Source organism: Labrus mixtus, chromosome 22 (genome assembly GCF_963584025.1).
Source record: "Labrus mixtus chromosome 22, fLabMix1.1, whole genome shotgun sequence".
NCBI lineage: Eukaryota > Metazoa > Chordata > Actinopteri > Labriformes > Labridae > Labrus > Labrus mixtus.
The window spans coordinates 6180795-6201579 of record NC_083633.1 but is presented as its reverse complement, the minus strand read 5'-3'; the positions used below and the strand labels follow the sequence as shown (position 1 = coordinate 6201579).

The 20785-nt window shown below is 42.1% G+C and overlaps 2 protein-coding genes across 4 annotated transcripts; both read right to left on the bottom strand.

Annotated features, from left to right (window-relative positions):
* Window positions 1-407: 407 nt before the first annotated feature.
* On the bottom strand, window positions 408-9837 carry mcm10 (minichromosome maintenance 10 replication initiation factor). Of its 3 annotated transcripts, none has more exons than XM_061030056.1 (18): window positions 9778-9837; window positions 8506-8585; window positions 8136-8417; window positions 7843-8040; window positions 7215-7358; window positions 6924-7125; window positions 6652-6817; window positions 5279-5446; window positions 3804-3920; window positions 3508-3707; window positions 3132-3217; window positions 2584-2697; window positions 1741-2253; window positions 1508-1635; window positions 1161-1274; window positions 908-1053; window positions 766-808; window positions 408-671 (listed from the first exon to the last, which is right to left on the bottom strand). In XM_061030056.1, exons 2-18 carry the CDS (start codon window positions 8510-8512, stop codon window positions 588-590), a joined length of 2712 nt encoding a protein of 903 aa, XP_060886039.1. In that variant the 5' UTR covers window positions 8513-8585; window positions 9778-9837; the 3' UTR covers window positions 408-587. The 3 variants fall into 3 exon arrangements, with proteins under 3 accessions (XP_060886039.1, XP_060886038.1, XP_060886040.1); XM_061030055.1 differs by having other exon boundaries at window positions 9611-9827; XM_061030057.1 differs by having other exon boundaries at window positions 7215-7355; window positions 9611-9827.
* Window positions 9838-10719: 882 nt separating this feature from the next.
* optn (optineurin) lies at window positions 10720-19854 on the bottom strand. Its single transcript, XM_061029444.1, has 13 exons — window positions 19704-19854; window positions 17458-17582; window positions 17016-17215; window positions 16750-16896; window positions 15426-15610; window positions 15034-15121; window positions 14422-14537; window positions 14140-14289; window positions 13547-13631; window positions 13286-13444; window positions 12944-13086; window positions 12589-12665; window positions 10720-11622 (listed from the first exon to the last, which is right to left on the bottom strand). The coding sequence occupies exons 2-13, from the start codon at window positions 17576-17578 to the stop codon at window positions 11510-11512; spliced, it is 1584 nt and encodes a 527-aa protein (XP_060885427.1). The 5' UTR covers window positions 17579-17582; window positions 19704-19854; the 3' UTR covers window positions 10720-11509.
* Window positions 19855-20785: the final 931 nt, after the last annotated feature.

The following is a 20785-nucleotide window of genomic DNA, read 5'->3' as shown; positions in this document are numbered from 1 at the left end:
ATTATGGAAACACATGGAGAGTTTTTGTAAGGACTCTTGTGTCCTGATGCAGGAGACTGGTTCAGTCCTTATGAACACAAGAAGTCTATGCTGGATACACATGAAAGAGTGGGTAGGATTATTTGATGGAAGTTATGCCAGGCCAATAATGCTGATAGAAGAAAGACGTGCATACCAGTAGGTAGTATACTTTCTCATCAAAAAAATCATCACTCGTGCTCTATTGACTTTCACAGGACTTGGGATGGTTTCACTAATTGTCTGAAGTAATTAAATGGGCTGCATTTAAACTGATGATTAATTCTACTCTTGAATGCTTTGACTGACCTTTGAATTAATGTTCAACTTTTATTTGCTATGTGAACACGCATCCAAGAAAACTCAATAAAACAAGAAAAGAAATGGAATAGTTGTAAATGACTTCTTTAATCAGCTTGTTTCAAATATATCCAGATATTCAAATCTGCATAATCGACATCAAAACATCTCACTTTAAAAACATAATTCACACAGATGTAAAAAAGCTACAATGACTCTTAAATTAAAAAAAACTGCCCAGCTTCCCCCTCCACATGGCGTCGGTGTCGTCACTGCATGCTGTTGAGGAACCTCCCGTGCTCTTCTCCTCGAGGCAGAAGGAGCTCTCCTCCGATCTTTGGTCCGGTCTTCTCCTGCAAAGCGTAAAAAGAAAAGTCAGTTGTGTTCCTTTTTTCACAGCAGCAACACTTTAATAAACATTTTAAATGATTCAAAGAGAGATGTTACCTTCAGCATCCCGTCACGCTCCCATTTAAACAGGCCGCAGTTACTAAAAGGATAATAAACATTATTTATAAAGGAAACATTCATTGGGGGGGGGGGGGGGGGGGGGAGATGAAACATGTGTGAGGAGGTGAGAGAGACTGACCTGCAGTGTTTGTTGGGCAGTCTATCCAAGGCGATGGCTCTCTGACCACAGGGACATTTGAAGAAACGCTTCATAGCGTCGTGCCAGTGCAGGTCATGCTTCTGCTCCACGCAACGATCAGCCGGCTTGAAGTAGGTGTAACTACACTGCAAGAAAGGAAGCAAGGGAGAAAAAAAAAAACAGGTTACTCTTCCTGCGTTTAACTGAGAGACAGTCGAGTGTGCTCACATTTCACAAACACTCTCATTTATACCTTTTTACAGGTGACAGCTCGACACTTCATCTCCCTGACGCCCTTCATCTTCTCCTCCATCTGCTCCTTCTTCACCAGAGGATCAAAGTAGCGCTCCTGCAGCTGGTACTCCGCCTGAGAGGAGGGAAATTGAATGCATCGTCCTTTAATAACACACACTTCACAATGATGTAGATAAAGCAGAACAAAAAGAACAGGGAGGAATTAGATCTTTCTTAAAATATGTATCAAAAATAATTAATAAAATATAGCAAGAAAACACTATTAAGACAATTAGATCCTGCTTAAAAATATAAATGAAAAATAATAATAACTAAAACTGTAATATAAACGGCCACGCGTCATACCGCCTGCAGTACGGCCCCGTGACGAGATTTGGCGTTGAGGATCTTCTGAAACTCATCCGACTGCACATAGTCGAGTTGTTCTCGCTTTTTCTTCTGAGCTGGTTCTTCCTCCTCTTGACCGGATTCACCTGCACAGTGAGTAGAAGGACAGGACATCACATTAAGTACAAGTCTTAAGATGTTAAATCAGATGCTCATGTGACATCTTTCTTCTTCCCGTCCTGTGAACACACCCTTCGGTGAGGTGAGATTCTTCTCCACCCGGGCGTTGATCGTGCTGTCGTTACTCCTCTTCCTCTTCACAGCATTCGGGTCTTCTTTCTCCAGACCCTTCCCTTTGTTCCTCAGCCTTTTGAGAGCAGCCAGCTTGGCGGCTGATAGGCTGAGAGCGCTGGAGGCGGGCGCTGGCGGCGGACTGTTCTCAAAGAAGAGGATGTCGTCACCCTCCGAAAAGCCCCGGCCTAGTGTGGGTGTGTGTGGAGTCACAGGGCTTCGGGTGGCTTCAGAAGCTGCTTTGGGGGACAGCAGACCCCCTCTACCATGTGAGGATGATGATGATGATGATGATGATGATGATGCTGCTGGTGTGGGTCTTGATCCTGCTGAGCTCTGCAGCACTCTATTTTGGATCTCCTCTGCCCGGCGCTTGCGGGTCTGCTGAAGCTCTCGCTGCATCTGTTTCTGCTGCTTCAGCAGGTCTGAGGCGGTGATGGACTGAACCGGGGCTCCACTCACATCTTTAGGGCCTGAGGAACAACAACATGTTATTCTTCTATTTCTTAACTTCTTAATCATTTCTATATCTTGTGTAAACCCAGAGTTTCTCCTGTCTGACCCCTAGTATTTTTTCCGGAGTGCATCATGTGAAAACAGCTTTAGTGACTGACTCACATTTTTCTGAACTGATTGTTTTAGTGAATGGATGGCGGTTCATCAGCACTTGGACTTTAAATATTGATTACTGTAAAATGTATACTTAGAATCCAATGAGGGATGAGCCATGAGACGGGAGGGCACATTAACAAATCAAATATTTCATTTAGCTTAAGTACGTCAGACGTTTCAAAATCTTGCACCTGATTGGCCGCCCTGCGTCAGGTGCCTCTTCAGCTGCAGAGCTCCGGGTGTCGGCATCGACAGCAGGCTCTTAAACTCACTCGAACAACCGGAGACTTCACCGGACTGCACAGCTGAAAAAAACAAACAAACACAAAAACAAAAAAAAATACTTAAAAAGAGGAATCTTTTTTTTTAAACATTAGGGAAACTCATGCAGTTTTATTTCCCTTATTTTGGGGCTTTTAATGTCTTTATTGTAGAGATAAGAGAGTGAACAGAGGGGAGAGAGAGAGTGGGGAACGACATGCCCTCTTGACTCAAACCCAGGCTGCCCGCCCAGAGGACCGACCACTAGCCCACAGGCACCCCCATTTCCCTTTTATAGACCTAAGGATCAAGTAAAAGAAACATTTTGTACCATTTCTTTCCTGTAGTACATTTTGTAAAACAAACCTGACATATAGCAGGTGTAACACGATTAAAGGGACCGTTGGAAACCTTCATGGACTCTAGTGATGTCAGGTTTTTTTCAGGTGTGTGTGAAACATAAACTATCAGTCCTTACCCAGCTTCTTGATGTGCTGAGCCGAACCCTTAACAAACATCTTGTCCAACGTCTTCTGGCCCGGTTTGTTCGGTTTGGACGCCGTTCTGAAACACACAGACCTGTTACTGACACGGCTTGGATTCTGCCCACCCACACACACACACACACACACACACAGCTTCTGGCTCTGTACCCTGCAATTAGTGTGTGCAAATTGATTTCAGAACGCATTGTGAAAAGTGCAAATAGAATTTCCAAAAGTATCCAAAATGGAGAGGAGAAAGGTTGTGACCTTTGTGTGATCTTTTGTCTGCTACGGGAGTTTCTGGATATATTCGGTAAGACTGAGACCGAGGGGCTTTCATTACCTCTAATACATTTTCATATCACTCACATTGACGCAGCGCAGGCGGCTGAGGACACACCGCCGTAGTAGAATCCGTCCTGACACAGCCGCTCTCTCAGGCCGCCGCCAGCCTTCCCCTTCACTTTGTTGGGAGCTTTCCCAGAAAAAGACGACTGCAGATCGGCCCGCTTCGAGCTCATCTTCTTATACTGGGCCTTGACGTGATACTGGCAGTACTGGCACTCGTACTGTTAAAACGTGAAGCGCAGAGAAACAACGTTGAGGTGTGACGGAGTTGCTGGGAGAAACACAAAAGGTCACACAGCAGGAGACGATGAACCCACCAAGTTGACGATCTGAGAGCAGGGGTCTCCGTTCTTCTTGGCGGCCTTGCAGGTCCCGTAGTCCTGAGCTTCACCCAACAGCAGAACCTTCTGCGCGTGATCCACGGTCAGGCTCACCTGCACGCAGTCAACACAAACTTTAAAGCCTCTGGCAAAATATTGAAAAATCTGTTTGTGATATCAAAATTGAATGTATCATTAAGCATCCTCAAACATCTTTTCATTCATTCAAAAACAGCTGATTTTGCAGGTTAGAGCATTTCCCCAGGACTGTGTGCAGCGTGGCAGCTCACGTGTCAATCAAAATCGCTCCCATTCATTGTGTGTTCGGACTATTCCATTCGCTGCTCAAAGCATCCTGGGATATGTAGCCTCGCTGAACGAGCTAGCAGCGCCACTTTTTAACATCGTTTCCCCCCTCGTTATGTCAAAATTACCCACACAATAAAAAAAACCTAAATTCAACACAAGTGACCAGCAGAGGTCAGCGGCACAACTCTAGCCAAACTAAAGGCTTTCAGTGGGGAGGCTGAAGTGCAAAGAGGCGGGACGTCGCCCCAAGAGTCCAGAGCCATCCAGACCAAACTGAGTTCACCCCGGTCTTTGGGGAGAAAGGACGAGCAGTCCTTTTTGCACGACTCCGCCCCGACAAGGTTCAACAACATACGGCCCTCTGTTTCTCCAAATCCACCGCAAGACAAGCAGTCATCCTCACCGGCGGGCGTGCAGCCAGGGGACGCCACACAAAAAAAGCATGAAAAGGCTGAGCAGGAGCGGAGTAAATTGTTGCTCTTGATTGGGCGGGACATACTGTACGTGTATGTTTTTATTATTGGTTTGAAATGTCTTGCGTTATAAATTTCAGAGCTAACACCCGCCCACTTCTCACCCGGTACGTCTGAAAATGTTCAAGAATCTCAAAAACTGTAACCGACTACAGTGCTAACAGGTTAGCAGTACCTCAGTATGGTTACGCTAATCAGTGGAAAAGGTTCTACAGAGAGTCTGCGAGTTGTGTCCAAACTGTTGCTTTACTCTGAGATTAGAGACTCAGGGCTAAAAGTGCCCTCTGTCGGTGGTAACTGTGTGTGTGTGTGTGTGTGTGTGTGTGTGTGTGTGTGTGTGTGTGTGTGTGTGTGTGCAGTTAGGCATAGCTTTGGCTTTCCTCGCCACATTCCTCTTTTAACGTCTCAGTTGGGTCGCTGGTGTCAGCATGGCATGGCAAACTATTTTTAAGCCACCAGACACCACCAGACTGTTTTCTACTTTAATTGATGAAAACCTTCACATCCAAACCAGCCAGTCAAATTACAACATAAAAAAAAAAACACACAGGGTTAGCACTTCACCACGACTGACACTCAACTTTCTCCCAACCTCATTTGACCCCCACGTTAATCTCTCTGACCCTAACATGAACACATGCAATAACCAGCTCTGTTCAGATTATATATATGAAGAGATTGTTGGCTCACCCCATCGTATCCTTCTTTCTGCTTCATGGGGTTGGGGTTGAGGATGCCGATGACGGTGCCCGGCTCCGTCTTCCAGTGCTCTTTGTGGACTTCACCGAACAGGAGCAGAGACACAAACACCTCCAGGTTGTGGAGGTCGTTCAGTTTCCAGATGCTGAAGGTTTTGCCCTGCAGAGAGGAAGCGCTCGGTTAAAAAAAAAAAACGAGAAAGAGAGCGCACGGCGTTCCCGATGCAACAGAAGGTTTGTAAAATATGACTTAGATATTATAACCTCATCACTCTCATCAAACCAATCAAGATTTTAAGCTTCCATGTGGAGGAAAAAAATCATTCCCCAACACCACAACACAATGTGAATTCACAAAATCATTCTGAATGTACAAAGAAGAAAGGACGGCAGAGCGTCATTACGGCGCTGTTGCTGAATCACACTTTGAAAAGGGTTAAATAGACAAACAGAAAAACAGCAGCAAAAGCGAATCCTTTTGGAGGGAGGCAAATAAATCAAAAGCATGACATCATAGGTTATGGGAAGAGGAATTAAAACCATAACAAATATTTTCGGCTCGGCAACTTGAATGATGAGGGCTTGATGCAAAAGCATGTAAAGATTTTCTTTGAAGACGTATTAGGCCGTGTTCACACCTGACTGCTTTTTTTTTTTTAAAAACTGCCAGCGCCTTTTCTCCATACAACCCTATGGGAAAAGGAAAAAGGATGACGCCTTTTTAAAAAGCGTTGAATTGTTTTAACTTTTCAGAAAAGCGCTGTGTGACATCAAGCGCCTTTCTGACAGCTGACCAATCACGGCGAGTCGAGTAGGTGCGCGCGTGCCTTCCCTCGTAACCGACTTCCCCGTAGTCACCCGTGCCCAAGCAGACACCCCCACAAGATGGATAACGGGAAAGTACCGTTTGAACAGCTTGTGATTGCCGTTTCACACTACACCGAGTGATCTGACATGAGTCACAAACGATACAGCAACACACATAAAAAGGAGTCCATCTGGGAACAGGTCAGTACAGCGGCGCTCCTCGATCAGGTTGCGTATCGCTCCCTGAGACTCTCTATTGAGGAGGATGTCATGCGCTGCAATGTGAACACGGCCTTAATCGTTATATTATTGAGAGTGTCCTGGGCCTTGTGTGTGTCATTACCCAAAGGGACCACATGAGGGTGCCAGCGCTCATCTTTCTAAAGTACTGAAACGGTTTGCTGTCTCTGACATACTCCACCTGTTTGTTTGTTTGTTTGTTTGTTTGTTTGTTTGTAAATGTGTGCATGGTCTGGGTGGACTGTGGGACTGAATTGCCCCCTGGGATAAATCAAGTTTTCTAAGTCTTTCATTTTGGAGGTTGGCGCAGACACTTACACTGCTGCTGCTTTGCGGCGTGACCTTGTTGACCAGCACTGCAAACGTCACCCAGTCACTGTCCTCCAGCTTCTCTCGAGTCAGGCGCTCCGGCACCTGTGACAGGCGTATAAGACGGCGGTCAGCCATCTTACGGTCCATCTCACTGGAGGAAACCCGGGGTTTTCTGAAACACCAAAAGAACCCAAAGTCAGACAGAAAAGCCTAAATCGGCTTTCAGCTGATTTTCATCAACTGATCCGTCAGTGTTTCTTTTAGTTCAGTGTTTTCACCTGAGCCGCAGTCCTGAGTATTTCTCCACAGCTACGTCTTTAGGAAGAGGAGGAAGAGAGGAATGCTGTCCTGCCGAAGCAGCCGGAGAAGCTCTGCTCTGGGAGGCGGGAGGTGAACGCAGAGGGTTCGTGACCTTGCTGGTGCCCTCTACTGGCTGGAAGGAGCTGCCGATCTTGATCTCCACCAGAGGCCCTCTCTCTTCTGGTGAGAGAACCAGAGAAGATAACACGCTCATACCTTTGTAGACAGTTCTCTTAATGTCGTTAAGACTGCGTGAGTGTAAGTCCTACCTGGTGACGTGCTGAGCTTGGCAGTGTGAGCCACCCTGGGTTTGCGTTTGAAGGAGTCAGCATTACTAAGCTGGTCTAGAAAGTCAGAGGACTCGTGGAGCTTCAGTCCTGCTTCTCTTTCTGGAGGGGATGAAGATGCTGCTGCTGTCACAACGAAGACGAGGGAAACCAAAGATCAATCAACTTACCACTTTCTTTTACACAGATACACAGACGAGAGTATGGGAACACACTCATTGTTGGCATTTTCTATCTTTGACAGGCACTCAAAGCTAAAACGACCCAGTCCATATTCTTTATACTACAAAACAGTTGTCGATCACAGATACCTCATAAAGCACTAAAGGATGTATCAAAGACATTCCTATTACTGGTTTCTTATTGGCTGTTGTGGCCGCTTGCTCTAAGCTAACTTTAAAAAAAACACTTTGCTTGGTTGATCTTTTTTATTTCTAGGAATTGTAAATCTTGTGGTTTTAGAAATCTGAAAAGGGGTAACCGTCTGGAACCAAAAGTATAAATCCACACTCTGTTTTCTTCTTTCCATACTAATCAATTACTGATAATAATTATTAATATTTATAATTTAATTCCAAATGTTTCCATGCTACGAAGAAACCAAACGTACCTGCTTGTGTTTTTGTCTTCTGTGTGGACGTCGCTGGTTTGGTCTGAGCCAGTTTGGAGTTTTTTAAATTGGGGGTCACTGGTTTAGGACTCGCAGAACTCCCCTTTTTAGTGACTGGACTGACAGACGAACTCTTCTGGCTCGCTTCAAGCTGCTGCTGCAACCGCTGCATCTGCTCCTGCATGCGCTTCAGCTCGCCTGAGAAAGGAAGAAATAAACTGCAGAGGTAAACACACACCCAACACGTCAGGCTGATATAACAAAAGGTTAGCGCAGACTGCGTCATCACAAACCTTGTAGGTCCTCCGTAGACCTGTCCAGGCTCTCACACTTTCCCCCTTCACTCTCCTTCTCTTTAGCGACTTCATTTTCAATGTCGTCGACGTCTCCAAAGAGCTCAGACACCGAGTCACCTTCCCCCAAATCGCTCCCTTCCTCTGCGCCCTCTTTGTACTCTTCCCCTTCGTTGTTGTCATCATCAAACAGGCCGTCCAAGTCGTCGTCCTGCTCCTGGTCGTCTGTGACACCTTCGCTCTCAGCCAGCAGCGCTGTCAAAACGTCCAGGTCATCCTCACCTGGAGGGAGGAGATGGACGATTACGTATTTGCAAACCTAATTTTTAAAAGTACATACTGAATTTATTAGTAAAAACACAAAACTTACTGTCCATTTTTGAGATGTTAACTTTGCAGCTGATTTCAGATCGCCTGGTGACCCACAAGGAGTGAAATTATTATATTATTCTGTGGAAAGAAAGAAAGAATTATTTGACAAATCTTTTCCCTGAGAGATAGTAGCACACATCCAAACAGATATGTTTGTTGAAATTATAGAACAAATTATATGATTTTAAGAGCAAGTACAAAGCTGTATTTCTTTAACCCTCTTTCTTGATCTTATTTCTTTATTTAGTACTTACATTCCTTATTTTATTCATATTTCTATAACTATATTTGTACTGCTATATTGTGTGTAAGAGCAACTGTAATACTGAATTCAACCTGGGGATTAATAAAGTCGTTTATTTATTAATTTAAAATAGAGACAGTGCACATTAATGAAGATAAACATGTGAATATGACAGATTATAATCAAAGGCTAATTTCCATCTGTAGTCCGTTGGCAGGTTGGTGGTAAACAGGTAAACAAAGTTACATAAAACCAACCAAAACAACAAGTAATGACAAGACAACAACATGTACTGTACATTAATGTTTAAAGTGCTTAAGGTGCTGCTAAGGGAGGTAAAGTGTCACAGTGCTGGAGTATTGCACACAATGAAGAGGTACTGTGGAGCCTGTAACTTTAAAGTGCTGCTGTATTGCACATGGCTGTATTGCACATACAGATGTGTGAATGCATATTGCACAGGGTTCAGTTCTGATTCTGATCCACAATGTGTGTACTGACTGTCATATAAAACTGACTGTCATATAAAACTGACTCAAAGTGTAATTCATATTTTCTTGCATCGAAATACTGTAGAGGCAAAACACATCGGCGTGTATACTGAACAGAACATTTCTATTTTAATGTTTAAAAAAGGAGTAAAGTGGCTGTAGAGTAAAGTTACATGTTCAGGAAGTAGTCCATTTAAAAAGACTCCGTTTAACATTTCACATGAACAGTAACTTAAAACTTTAATGTCAACAGCTGGAAATATGAATGATGCTTATTTACAAATTGAATATTAAAACTGAACAATACGGGGACAGTTTTATGGATTACTCTGATTATTTGAACATTTATTAAAGTGAAGGAGACTCACCCAGTGTAACAGCTTTGTGTCCTTTACCAGCTTTAATGTAACTTTGGTGGATTTTACAGCTTCCTCCGATGCGGCATTATATTGTTTATTTTATTTAAATAATATATACCTGTATCTATGTATAATTCAAAGGCTTTGTTGAGTAAAACTTAAACATTAAGTCTTACTTGTCTTTCCAGGAAGATCCCAGAGCGAGGGAGAAAAATCCAAACTGGCGCTAAACGAAGGACCCCGCAGTGTTGTCAAAGTGCCTGTAGGTGCCCAACGAGCTGCCTTAATAAAAAATACAGAAGGGCGCACTCACTGTAGGTAGGCAATCTTTACCGTGCCAAAGTACATTAGAATGACTTATCGACCAAAATGTATGAATTTTGATCAGTCAATTAAAAAATTTATGTGAAATTAAATTATAGAAGCAATGATACAGTGAGGGCAGTGTGGACACTGTGAATGTTTTTACCTGTTCAAAAGTACCCTGGACGAACCGTCTTTTGCAGTGGATATATGCAAATTAAGTTTTTGGAGTGAATTAACTTTATGAATTAATTCCACGAGTTGACAAATTTCTGTAACCGTGTCCAACTTAACATAAATAATTAACTTCAGGCGCTTTTTAGCCGAGTCTGTTTAGAGCCTAAGAAAAGATGCACCTGAACTATTTCAGGGTGACAAGATAAATACATCTATGCCCTGATTTATTGTTGAATTCAACATCATCCTGACATCACAAAAGTTACTCCCAATACTGTGATATACTGGTATATTGGTAATATTGGTAATTAAAGTCAAAAGCAACTGAATAATGTACCAACAACGCCCTTCCAATACATTTTCTTCAATTTATAACTTAATACCTGTGAACTTAATGTCATGTCATTAGTTAAGCCTGTGTGTGCGCACCTGCATACTTCTGGGTAGGATGGGAGTACATGTGTAATTGTGAATCAGTTTAATTGATCAATACCACCAGGTGTCACTAAAGTCACATATAAACATGTAAAGCTCTTCAGTGGGACATTTAAACTGTGTGCGTGATTTTACAAGACCTAAAACATGAGTATGTGCTGGTATAATTCTGATCATTGATACATTGACTATGAGACAAAGACTGTCATTTTTGTTTTTTTATTTTCATTCACAGAATTACAACATAGACTTAAAATGCTTAGATCATCTCCAAACTATAGAATCAGCCAGGTCTTGAAGCTCCCCTGAAGAGCGACAGGCTGTTAAACAAGTTAATATAAAATGTGTTCTAATGTCCAGGTATCATCTGCAGAGTCTAAATAAAAAGTCTGTTCATATTAAAGTGTCTACATGGTGCATGCTTCTTTTCCCCCCATCAACAAAAACAACCCAATAATGATTGAACATATCCTAAACCAAAGGGGGGAAAAAATGTCTATTTGACAAGGAACCCTTCAAATATTAAAAAAAGCCTCCAGCTACTAAATACTTGGTAAACAAATAGAACTTGCAAAGACTGAATTTACGTGTGTGCATGACAGGAAGACAACGTAACACTGAAATCTTATTAAAGTGTTGGTGCAGTTTCTGTTTGATATCCCTGACTTTTTTTTTTGCCTTGGAAGAATTTCAGCTAAAACCAAATATGTGCAAGACAACATGGGTCAAACCTGTGAGAAAGGATGAGTACTCTAATATCTTTTCTATTCTGCACTGTGATGTGTATAAACCCTCTGGACAGCTTTCAAATCCTACAAATAAATATTTAAAACTCAGTGTTCCCGTCCTTGGACGAGTTTCACAGAGGTCCCCCATGGAGCAGTGGAGAGTTGTCTCAGGATGCGAGCAGAGGTACAGGTACAAGCAGAGGAAGACGCAGATTATGGTGCAAATCTAGCTGCTGTTAACGTAGATGCTTGTCGTAATGGATGTTTAGTTTATACAGTCCATGATGTGGATTTGCAGGGAGTCCAGGTCTGGCAGGATTTCATTGCACTTGGGGCAGGCGTGTTCTGGAATATTCCCCTGATGCTGCCAGTCGGTACCTGAGAGTCAGAGACAATGATCACAAACTGAAAAAACTGCTTGGCCAAAAGAGTTCCACCAATCATTTTCAACATCGTTAAAAGCTGGTTAAAGGAATGGATTGTTATTTGGAATTATGCTTATTAGCTAGTTAGTTAGTTGTAGCATTGATACCACTCTCATGTATGCTCAACAATAGGAATATGAGGTCTGCAGTCAGTTAGCTTAGCTTATTTTAGCGTAAAGACCTGGGATGAAGAGGAATTGTTACATTTCCAAACTCAAAATGCAAACAGAAACTTCATAATAATTAAAATAGAGAACAGAAATAAATTAGTTTTTTTTTGCAGATAGTTATGATCTGGAAATATTCTTCAGCCAGCCCTGGCTAGTTGTTTCAGTGAGGTGTTTTCCCTATTTCCAGCCTTTATGCTAGGCTAACGTATCAATCTACTCGTCTAACTACATAAGAAAACACTAAAGCTTATTCCCCAAAAGGAAGACACTTTTTTTAAAGCTTTAATTCAGGTAGAAGGCATTACATTCATGCCAAAAAAATGGAAGTGTGCCTACAAGTCTACACTCAGGGCAAACAACAACAAAAAGATGTTTTCAAAGCGCCTACTAAACTAGTCGTATACTGATTTGGCCAAAAACGGTATGCAAGCAAATGCGAGATCCGCAGTATGCCAAAAATACCCGAATATGCTGATTCGGGAAAAATTCACAGTATGCATCAGACCAGTCTTCCCGCATACTGTATCCCACAATGCAAAGCGCCAGGTCAGTGATCAAAATGACGGAGAGCAACGTTTTCCATCAGCTGTTGTTTACTTCCACATTCCTTGACTGGAAACCAGTTTAGCCTGGCACACTGCAAAATAACCAACGACTGGCAGTCATACTAGATACTACTAAGTACACACTGCATACTACGTTCAGCAGCAGCATGTAGTAGGCGGTTTCTAAAACAGATTAAGAGTTACCTCTTCCGACCAGACTCGCCCCGGCTCCATGTGCATTTCCTCCCCCATGTCTCAGCTGCATCTCGTTCAGGGTTTGCCTGCAGAGAACCAGAAGAAATATTGTTACAAGAAAGGAAATGAGAACTGGGACTCCACTGATAACGGGTTCATGACAGTTAGAAGTTGTGCTAACATTTAATCTTCACAGTCCATCCTGTAGAATGTTTCCAGTTTGTTTAAAGGGAAAGCAAAGAAGAAGAACCACAGGATTTTGTGATCTTAAAAGAGCAGATATTAAATACTGCCCCCCCCCCCCCCTTGTTCTGGTCCAACTGAACTGAACTACAGGTTTTTAAAGAATACTCTGAATCTTTACCGGCCCAGTGACTCTATCTCGTCCTGCAGATGGGCGTTCTGCTTCTTTACGTACTCCAGCTGCGCAGCCAGACGCTCCCTCTCTTCATGGAGTTTCTCCCTCGCTGCTCGCTCTGCATAGAAGTCTGAGGAGTAGACCTCTGCCTGCATAGAGCGTACAAGCAAAAGAATGACGAGACTAAACAAAGCCACGTGTCCAAAATAGTTTATAATAATCATAGATTTTATTTGTAGCACAATTCTCATAAAAAAAAAACTCAAAGTCCTGCGTAATAAATACACACTATCACAAAAACTAAAGAACGAGATGTGAGGGTGACAAACATTTTAGACACTGTCTGACCTGAGCCTGGAAGACGGATATGGTCTCCAGATCCTTCTCCTTCTGGAAGATCTCCTGCTTCATCTTGTCAATGTGGGTCTGTTTAGAAGCCAGGGCCTCTTCTGCAGCAGTGAGCCGCTCCTGCAGCTCCTCCATCACCTCCTTCTGCACCAGCTGAGACTGCAGGGACCAGAGGGCGACAATCAAACACGCCTGCCTCTCACTTCTTGTGCATTTGAAACTTCATAGCTGCACTGGGTTCAGTGATTTTGGTTATTTTACCTCTCTTTTCTTCTTCTCCTCTTTGAGTTCATTGTAGTCTTCAAACAGCTTGGTGTAGGCATCCTTCAGTTGAGCCAGGTTGTTCCTGTATTGGAAGATTGAAGTGGCTACTGTTTACTCAGTGAGCACGTTTGAATACAAGCTATTTGCTTAAGAGTGACAGATAACTCAGGGTTTCCAATGTCGATAAAATGCTTTTCTGCTACATTTTAAGGTGTATCTTTCATATTCAAAAAGCTATTTAAAAATAATTGGATTGTTGTAACATTTCTGTTGATATTGAACACGATTATTATCAGGATATTCCTCGAACTCACAAGTTTTTTTGTTTTTTTTTAAAGATTTATTTTTGGGCTGTTTCTTTTGTGCCTTTATTGTAGAGATAGGACAGTGGATATATTTGGAAATCAGGGAGACAGAGAGTTTGGAATGACATGCGGGAAAGGAGCCACAGGTCGGATTTGAACCTGGGCCGCCCGCTTGGAAGACTACATCTTCCGTACATGGGGCGTGCCTCCCTTACAAGATTATTAAGCCCAAGTGGAAATAAACACATCGACAATGAAAGTCTTTATATACGTGTTGTGTCTGACCTCTCCTCCCCGGCCTTCCTCTGCTCCATCTGGTTCTCGGCCTGCATGCTGTCCAGCTGCAGCTTTAGCCGGTTGTTCTCCGACTGAACCGCCTGTTTCTCAACCAGCTGGGCCTTCAGAGTGACCACGTCCTGCTCCACCTCCCGACATCTACACGCACATAGAAAGCAGAATATACAGAATAAACATGTTCAGATTAAGCATCAGAACATGTACGTCAAAAAGGAGAAACATTTTGCGCTCGCATCGAGATCAAGGATTTCCCGCCATGGGGGGCCTAACCTGTCCTGCAGGTTCTTCTTCATGCCTTCTGCTTCATCCAGCTTGCTCTGGGCCTGCTGCAGCTCTTTGAACAGCGCCATCATCTGAGACCTCAGATTCTCCACCTCAGAAGCAGCCTGAAATATTTGAATAATGACACACAGACGTTACCATGAGGAAACTAAACACGACAAACATCAGAGGACGACTGCCGGCTTTGGTTCTTCCAAGAATACAAATCATCTCTGGTGATTAAAGAATAAACAACTATAAAAGCACAGGGCTGAAATACTCGCAGCAGGTTAATGGGAGAGATTATATTTCCCCTTTGAAACCAACTTTCTTCACATCGGGCTTGACAGCTGTCAGGCTTATGTAGAAGCATATTTCAAAGCCCGGCCCCCCACAGTGTCTGTCAAGAAAAGAGCTGGCCCTGGGACAAATGTAGATTATGAAACCTGCTCTAGACAGATAAAATAATATCTACATGAGGTCTCCTACAATAATTCAAGAACTTATCACAAGATCTAACACCGAAATATAAGAAAGTAATCAGATGTACGTTGTTATTTCTCCACACAGATCGTTAATTGGTAGTTTAGGTTCTTTCACCATTGAGTAGAAAGCCTGTACCTCTTTCCCAGAATCCTCCTTGGTCTCTGTTTGGGTGGTCTTTGTTGAGTCCTTTACATTTCTCTTCTGCTCCATGAGCTGGTTTATTCTGTCGGATAATTTGTTTCAGAAAATGTTAGGAAAGCACTCGAGCAAAAGAAAAGTTTTTTTCTGAGGTGGGATAAGATCAAACTCAAGTGACAGAACCACAGAGCCCAAAAAAAAAAAACAATATCACTAATGAGAAAACACATTGACTTTTTTTCACACATGCATACAAACTTGTGTATACATTCAACTTCTGCTGCTTCTTTTTTTTTTTACATCCTGAGACCCCCTCCCGCTGGCTTTAGGGGCTTAAGATAGCAGCCTTAAGATTGCTGCATCCCCAAAAAAAAAAAGACCATCCTAACCTTGCAGCAGAGGTCTGCAGCTCAGCCTGCAGCCTCTCAGCTCGCTGTGTCTCGTTCCTCAGTGACTGGAGAAGCTGGCTGACAGTCTGCTCCTCGCTGTCCAGCCGGGAGGTCGTCATGTTCAGCTCTGGACATCTTCTGAGTTCTGAACCAGACAGATCACCTATGGCAGCCACATCGCTTCCCTATGGAAGACAAAATGCACAATTACAGATCCCGCCTCTGGTTCTCTATCTCTACTCAATCATTATGAGCGGGGTCGCTGCACACGTTTTTTAAAGTCACATTTAAGAACCACACAAAAGGACAATGAATACCAAGTTTGCACCAGATATCATGTTGACTTCCTTTCTCCCAAATGTAAATGCTTTTTTTTTTTTTTTGCATCTGTTACAAGGCGCTTCATTATCTGTGTTTGTCCCCATCAACCATTTCCTTCATTTGTCTTCCTGAAGATACATTTCCTTGAACTTGCATTCCCCCGAGTTCTTCTCCTCCTTCTCTCTTTCATTCTCTGATACACTAGCATGTATGCAATCAATTGCTAAGTGAACTAGCAAATTCACAAAAATAATAAATAACAAATAAAAGCGCCGTCTACAATGTAAGACCTGTGACAAGTCAAACTAATACTTTTTAAGACATTTTAATGAAGGAACTGTGGGAATCCTGAGTATATGATTTATACACAATTAAAGGAAGAATGTGCGACTTTTTGATCCAGTAGATGTCGCCCTAGAGCACCAGCATGAAACCAAAACAGACACCTCCTCTATTCTGAAGCCTCCGCTCTCCTCCAAACCCCTCTCCACTCGCATTTGAACGAAGGAGTTCTCAAATGGAACGCACCATAATTAAGCACCATTAAGCACAAGCGGCGGACAATACCATCCTTTGCTCGGGCTGCATTTGCCCGTGTCCTGCATTGTTGTGTTAGCATGCTAATGTTAGCACACTTTGGTTAGCTCGTAGCTTCACATTGCACATAAATTCACACAGAATGACCGTGATCTAAACAAGTGACATCTAAATAAGCAGTGAGCAGGCTGTCTTATTCTTCTTTTCTCTAGTCCTCGACTAAAACAGCTTTTGTACACATTTTGCCGTCCCGTCCATGTAAACATGATGTAAACATGATGTAAACACAGCTCTGACAACAACACGGCCAGCAGGACTCACGCTTCTCACTCACTGTTGACAGTCGTGACTCAGACTCTGTTATATTCATGTGTCAAATGTTGCACATTCTTCCATTAAACTGTGTTTCTTTGATTCCAATGTGCAGTAGTTATTTCCATTTAGGCATATGTGTGTCGCTTTTTACCATGACCGTGATGAAGGATTCTTCGTCCTGTTCAGCCTTCAGCTGCAGCTCAGAGTTCATGGCCACCAGGTCGTTCTTCTCTGCCTGCAGGCGAGCAACCTGGGCATACAGCGCATCCAGCTCAGCGCTCTTATTGGATGACGTTGCCTAGAGATGACATCACACAGAGTATTGGAGTACCACTGTATTATGTGTTAACATAGACTCTAAGCTTCTCTTACCTGGAAAATAATAAATACAATAAATGGTAAGTGTTGCGTCCTTACCAGTAAGCCTCCCTCTGTCGACCCCTCCTCCCCCAGCCTCTTTTTCAGTTCCTGGTTTTGGAGGGTCAGTGCATCCACGCGGACTCGAGCCTCTTCCAGCCGGTTCTCCAGGAAGCCCCGTTCCTCCCGCTGCTTCTCTCGCCAAGCAGACAGACCCTCGAATCGCTCCTTCATGGTCAGGTTGGTCTGACGCAAAGCCTCTAATGGCAGACAATTGAATAACGGCACAATGTTCAAGCTAAGGACCTTTGAATCGTGACCTTTTTCTATGGCTGTCAACTCTGAAACTCCTCCCTCAGGATCACGACATCTACTGAACTTTAACCTGAGACACTCACACAGGTCTGATAAGAGGATTATCTTTACTAGTTTAATAAAGCGGTAACAACAAATCAAAAGCTCGAGTCCTAAATATTTCATTCAGACACGTCTCTACTCTCACCTTTGAGGTCTCGGTTCTCCTGGATGAGGATGTTCATCTGCTGCAGCGTTTCCTCCAGGGTGCCGAACTGTCCGGTAGAGCGAGAGATGTCGCCGTTCATCATGGGGCCTCTAGACGCCATGACGCTGAGAGGAAGAAGAGACAGAAAGTGAAAGACCATATTACCAATATGCTCAGTCATTCTGTCTACACCGCTCATTACTTAGAAACAGGAAAAAAATGGATGTCAAATGAGATAAGTGGATAGACCACAAACAAAACTACTGTTTGATGAATTGGAATTATGATTCATCTCTGTAAACTGATACACACACCAAGGTTTACTCTATAACTTGACCAATATGGAGACTGACATGGACCCTGACTTTATGCTGATAAAACAATCACTTACCAACTGAAAAAGTTGGAAATATTGTTGATTTTTTTTCCCCCACTGATTTTGCACCCATTAAACCCTGTCTTTAAAAAAGCATGAACATAATCAATATCTAACTGTAGTTATACTATAGGTACTGTGTCTGTCCCCCGGACCAGACCCGTTTTTATAAGTCATCCAAACGTAGAAAAAACGGCGTAAATCGTCAAAATCTCATTAGAATCAAAACTACGAATACAATTTTGCAAAAAAAAATCTGAAAATTCACTGCAGACTTTTGAACATTAGGTCCTTAGCATCCAAATCTCTTGTAGTGAATGATCTGATATCAGATCAGCATATTGATTTACTTTAACTGAAACCTGGCTGTGTCGAGATGAATATGTTAGTTTGAATGAATCCACTCCTCCAAGTCATTTTAATACTCATATACCTCGAGACACTGGACGAGGTGGTGGAGTAGCAGCTATTTTTAATTCCAGTCTCCTAGTTAACCCTCGACCAAAGGGTGAACTTTTCTTCTTTTGAAAGCCTTGTTCTTAGTCTTTCACATCCAGTCTCAAGAACCTTTCAGTCAGTTCTAGTTGTTGTAGTTTACCGCCCTCCTGGCCCATATTCTGAATTTTTATCATAATTTTTTATCAAATGTAGTCCTTAGCAGTGATAGAATAATTGTTGTAGGTGACTTCAATATCCATGTGGATGTTGAAAATGATAGCCTGAGCACAGCTTTCATGTCACTATTAGACTCTATTGGTTTCACCCAGGGTGTAAACGAACCTACTCATCGTTTCAACCACACCCTGGATCTTGTTTTAGCGTATGGCATTTAAATCCAAAACCTTACAGTTTTCATAGAAAATCCTCTTCTATCAGACCATTTCCTTATTACTTTTGACTTTGTCCTGCCAGAATTATCTCTGCTTAAGAAGTTTATCTGATAGTGCTGTAGCTAGATTTAAGGAAGCTGTTTCAGCTGCTTTTGATTCAGTCCCGTGTTTCAACCATAGGATGTGAAGTGTCTCGAGATAACACTTGTTATGAGTTGATGCTATACAAATAAAAATGGATTGATTGAATCTCTCATCACTGTAACACATACTCAAGCTGCTGCTCTTCTACATGTGAATACAGACAATGCAGGGAATCATGCAAACTATGGAGTGAGAGCTCACTCTGCAGGACAAACTGGAAGATTATACAATTCTTCAAAACAACCAAAGCATTGTTTTCCGTAGGCCTACTGTATTTGTGTTGCTATTTAGAATTATTTGAATAATTATGTATTTACGATGATATCTTTAATCAGGAGAAACGTCATTGTTTCCATCATGATTGTCAATAACACGTTCAGAAAACTCCCTGGTGACGTCACTGCCTGACTCACAGCTTGATCGCGCTTCAGCAGGAAACAACACACACAGAAACGGAATTACCTTATCAGCTGATCACATGGTAATTTGATTACATTTACTTGGTGAGACAGCAGTATTCAAAACATACTGTGGTCTGCTCCTGGCCTTATTTAACGAGTTACTTAAAGGCTGTCACAAAACAACCACTTTGCAGGTTTTTGTGGTAAGAAATACAACAAATAAAAAGGTAAAAGTATGACTTCCTAGAGGCAGTAAAAAGATGTAAACAGGTGTGACTTTGAGATAAATGATACGCCAAAGCCACCGCTCACACTTTAGCTCTGTTAACAATGTTATTTTTCATTCGTCATCGTTACATTTCAGTTTCACTTTCCTCAGGTGGGCCTGTCCAGGGACAAACACTGAAAAGTTATCAGTAACTTACACAACACGGAGACGCTTCAACCCAAACTGCGTCACATTTCACCTTTAACAAGAAAAATGTTTAAACTCACCTGTCGTCCTGAACCGAACACAGTCCGTATGTCCACACCAAAGGCACACAGTAAACACTCGGGAGGAAAGACAAAATGTGTCGATCAACCTTGTACTGCTGCTGCTTCTAGTTTGTTGCAGCGTCAAGTAATGGACGTAAACATTTTACTTCCTGTTAGCAACTTCAAAATAAAATACCACTTTGACTATTTTAGTTTTTGAGTCTTTGAACAACACAAGAAGTGACCAGTATTGTCATTGTTGTTGTCGGCTTGTTACTGATATAATTCTGCTGTAAGCAACAATGATATATTTAAATATGGATAAATATTGACTACACTAAACTCTGTTACTCCTGTTACTCATAGTGTATAATTTACTTCTGAAACAACGTAGCTCCGCCTTCATTTTATGTATCATAAATTGTTTTGTAAATAACATTATATTCTATTATAGTTAATTAAATATATAAATTATTATATTATATTCTAAGTTATTACAATATATCACTGACATACTCATTTAAATTGAAGGCCACTTTTTTTTAAATCAGTTTCAACAATAATCTTTTAGTTTGAAAATCATTTGCCTTATTTCCTGTGTACATTGGTTACATGACGCATCTGTCGTGTGTGGATTTAAAAGAGGTTTTCATTTCCTCAAAGTGACGTAGGGAGCACGCACCACGCCGCTGTGAAGAAGAGACCATCCGCATGTTTTAGACATCAGAGGAAAAGGGCAGATGACAGATGAGGACGGGACTTCCCTACAGGAGTCACTTTGCACTTCGTGAACTGGAAAGGAGAGATTCTAGTCCCTCATGTTGTAAAATTATACATTATAACAATTACAATAAAAGTGTTCCTGCTGTTTAAATCAATTAAAAACAAAATGTAAAAACAAAAAATAAATAAATAAAATAACATTAGCATTTTTTTTTGTCTAGGAGCTACAGTGCTCATAATATTTCAGGATTTACATAATTTTAGAAGATAATCTATTATATAATAAAAGCAAGACTTGATCCTGCATTTCATCTAGTGTCCGTTAGATGGCAGTGTTGTGCAAGTTAAAATCGTCAGCTTGAAAGGTCACACCTCTG

Excerpts from the sequence above, each read along its gene's own strand:
- optn (XM_061029444.1), bottom strand. The coding sequence starts at position 17,578 with ATGGCGTCTAGAGGCCCCATGATGAACGGCGACATCTCTCGCTCTACC. Across the intron at positions 14,538-15,033 it reads AGGAGGATTCTGGGAAAGAG|GCTGCTTCTGAGGTGGAGAA; the intron begins GTACAGGCTTTC and ends CAAATATTTCAG. Across the intron at positions 13,087-13,285 it reads TATCCGTCTTCCAGGCTCAG|GCAGAGGTCTACTCCTCAGA; the intron begins GTCAGACAGTGT and ends CGCTCTATGCAG.
- mcm10 (XM_061030056.1), bottom strand. Across the intron at positions 6,818-6,923 it reads TACTCAGGACTGCGGCTCAG|AAAACCCCGGGTTTCCTCCA; the intron begins GTGAAAACACTG and ends TTGGTGTTTCAG. Across the intron at positions 3,708-3,803 it reads GCTCTCAGATCGTCAACTTG|TACGAGTGCCAGTACTGCCA; the intron begins GTGGGTTCATCG and ends ACGTTTTAACAG.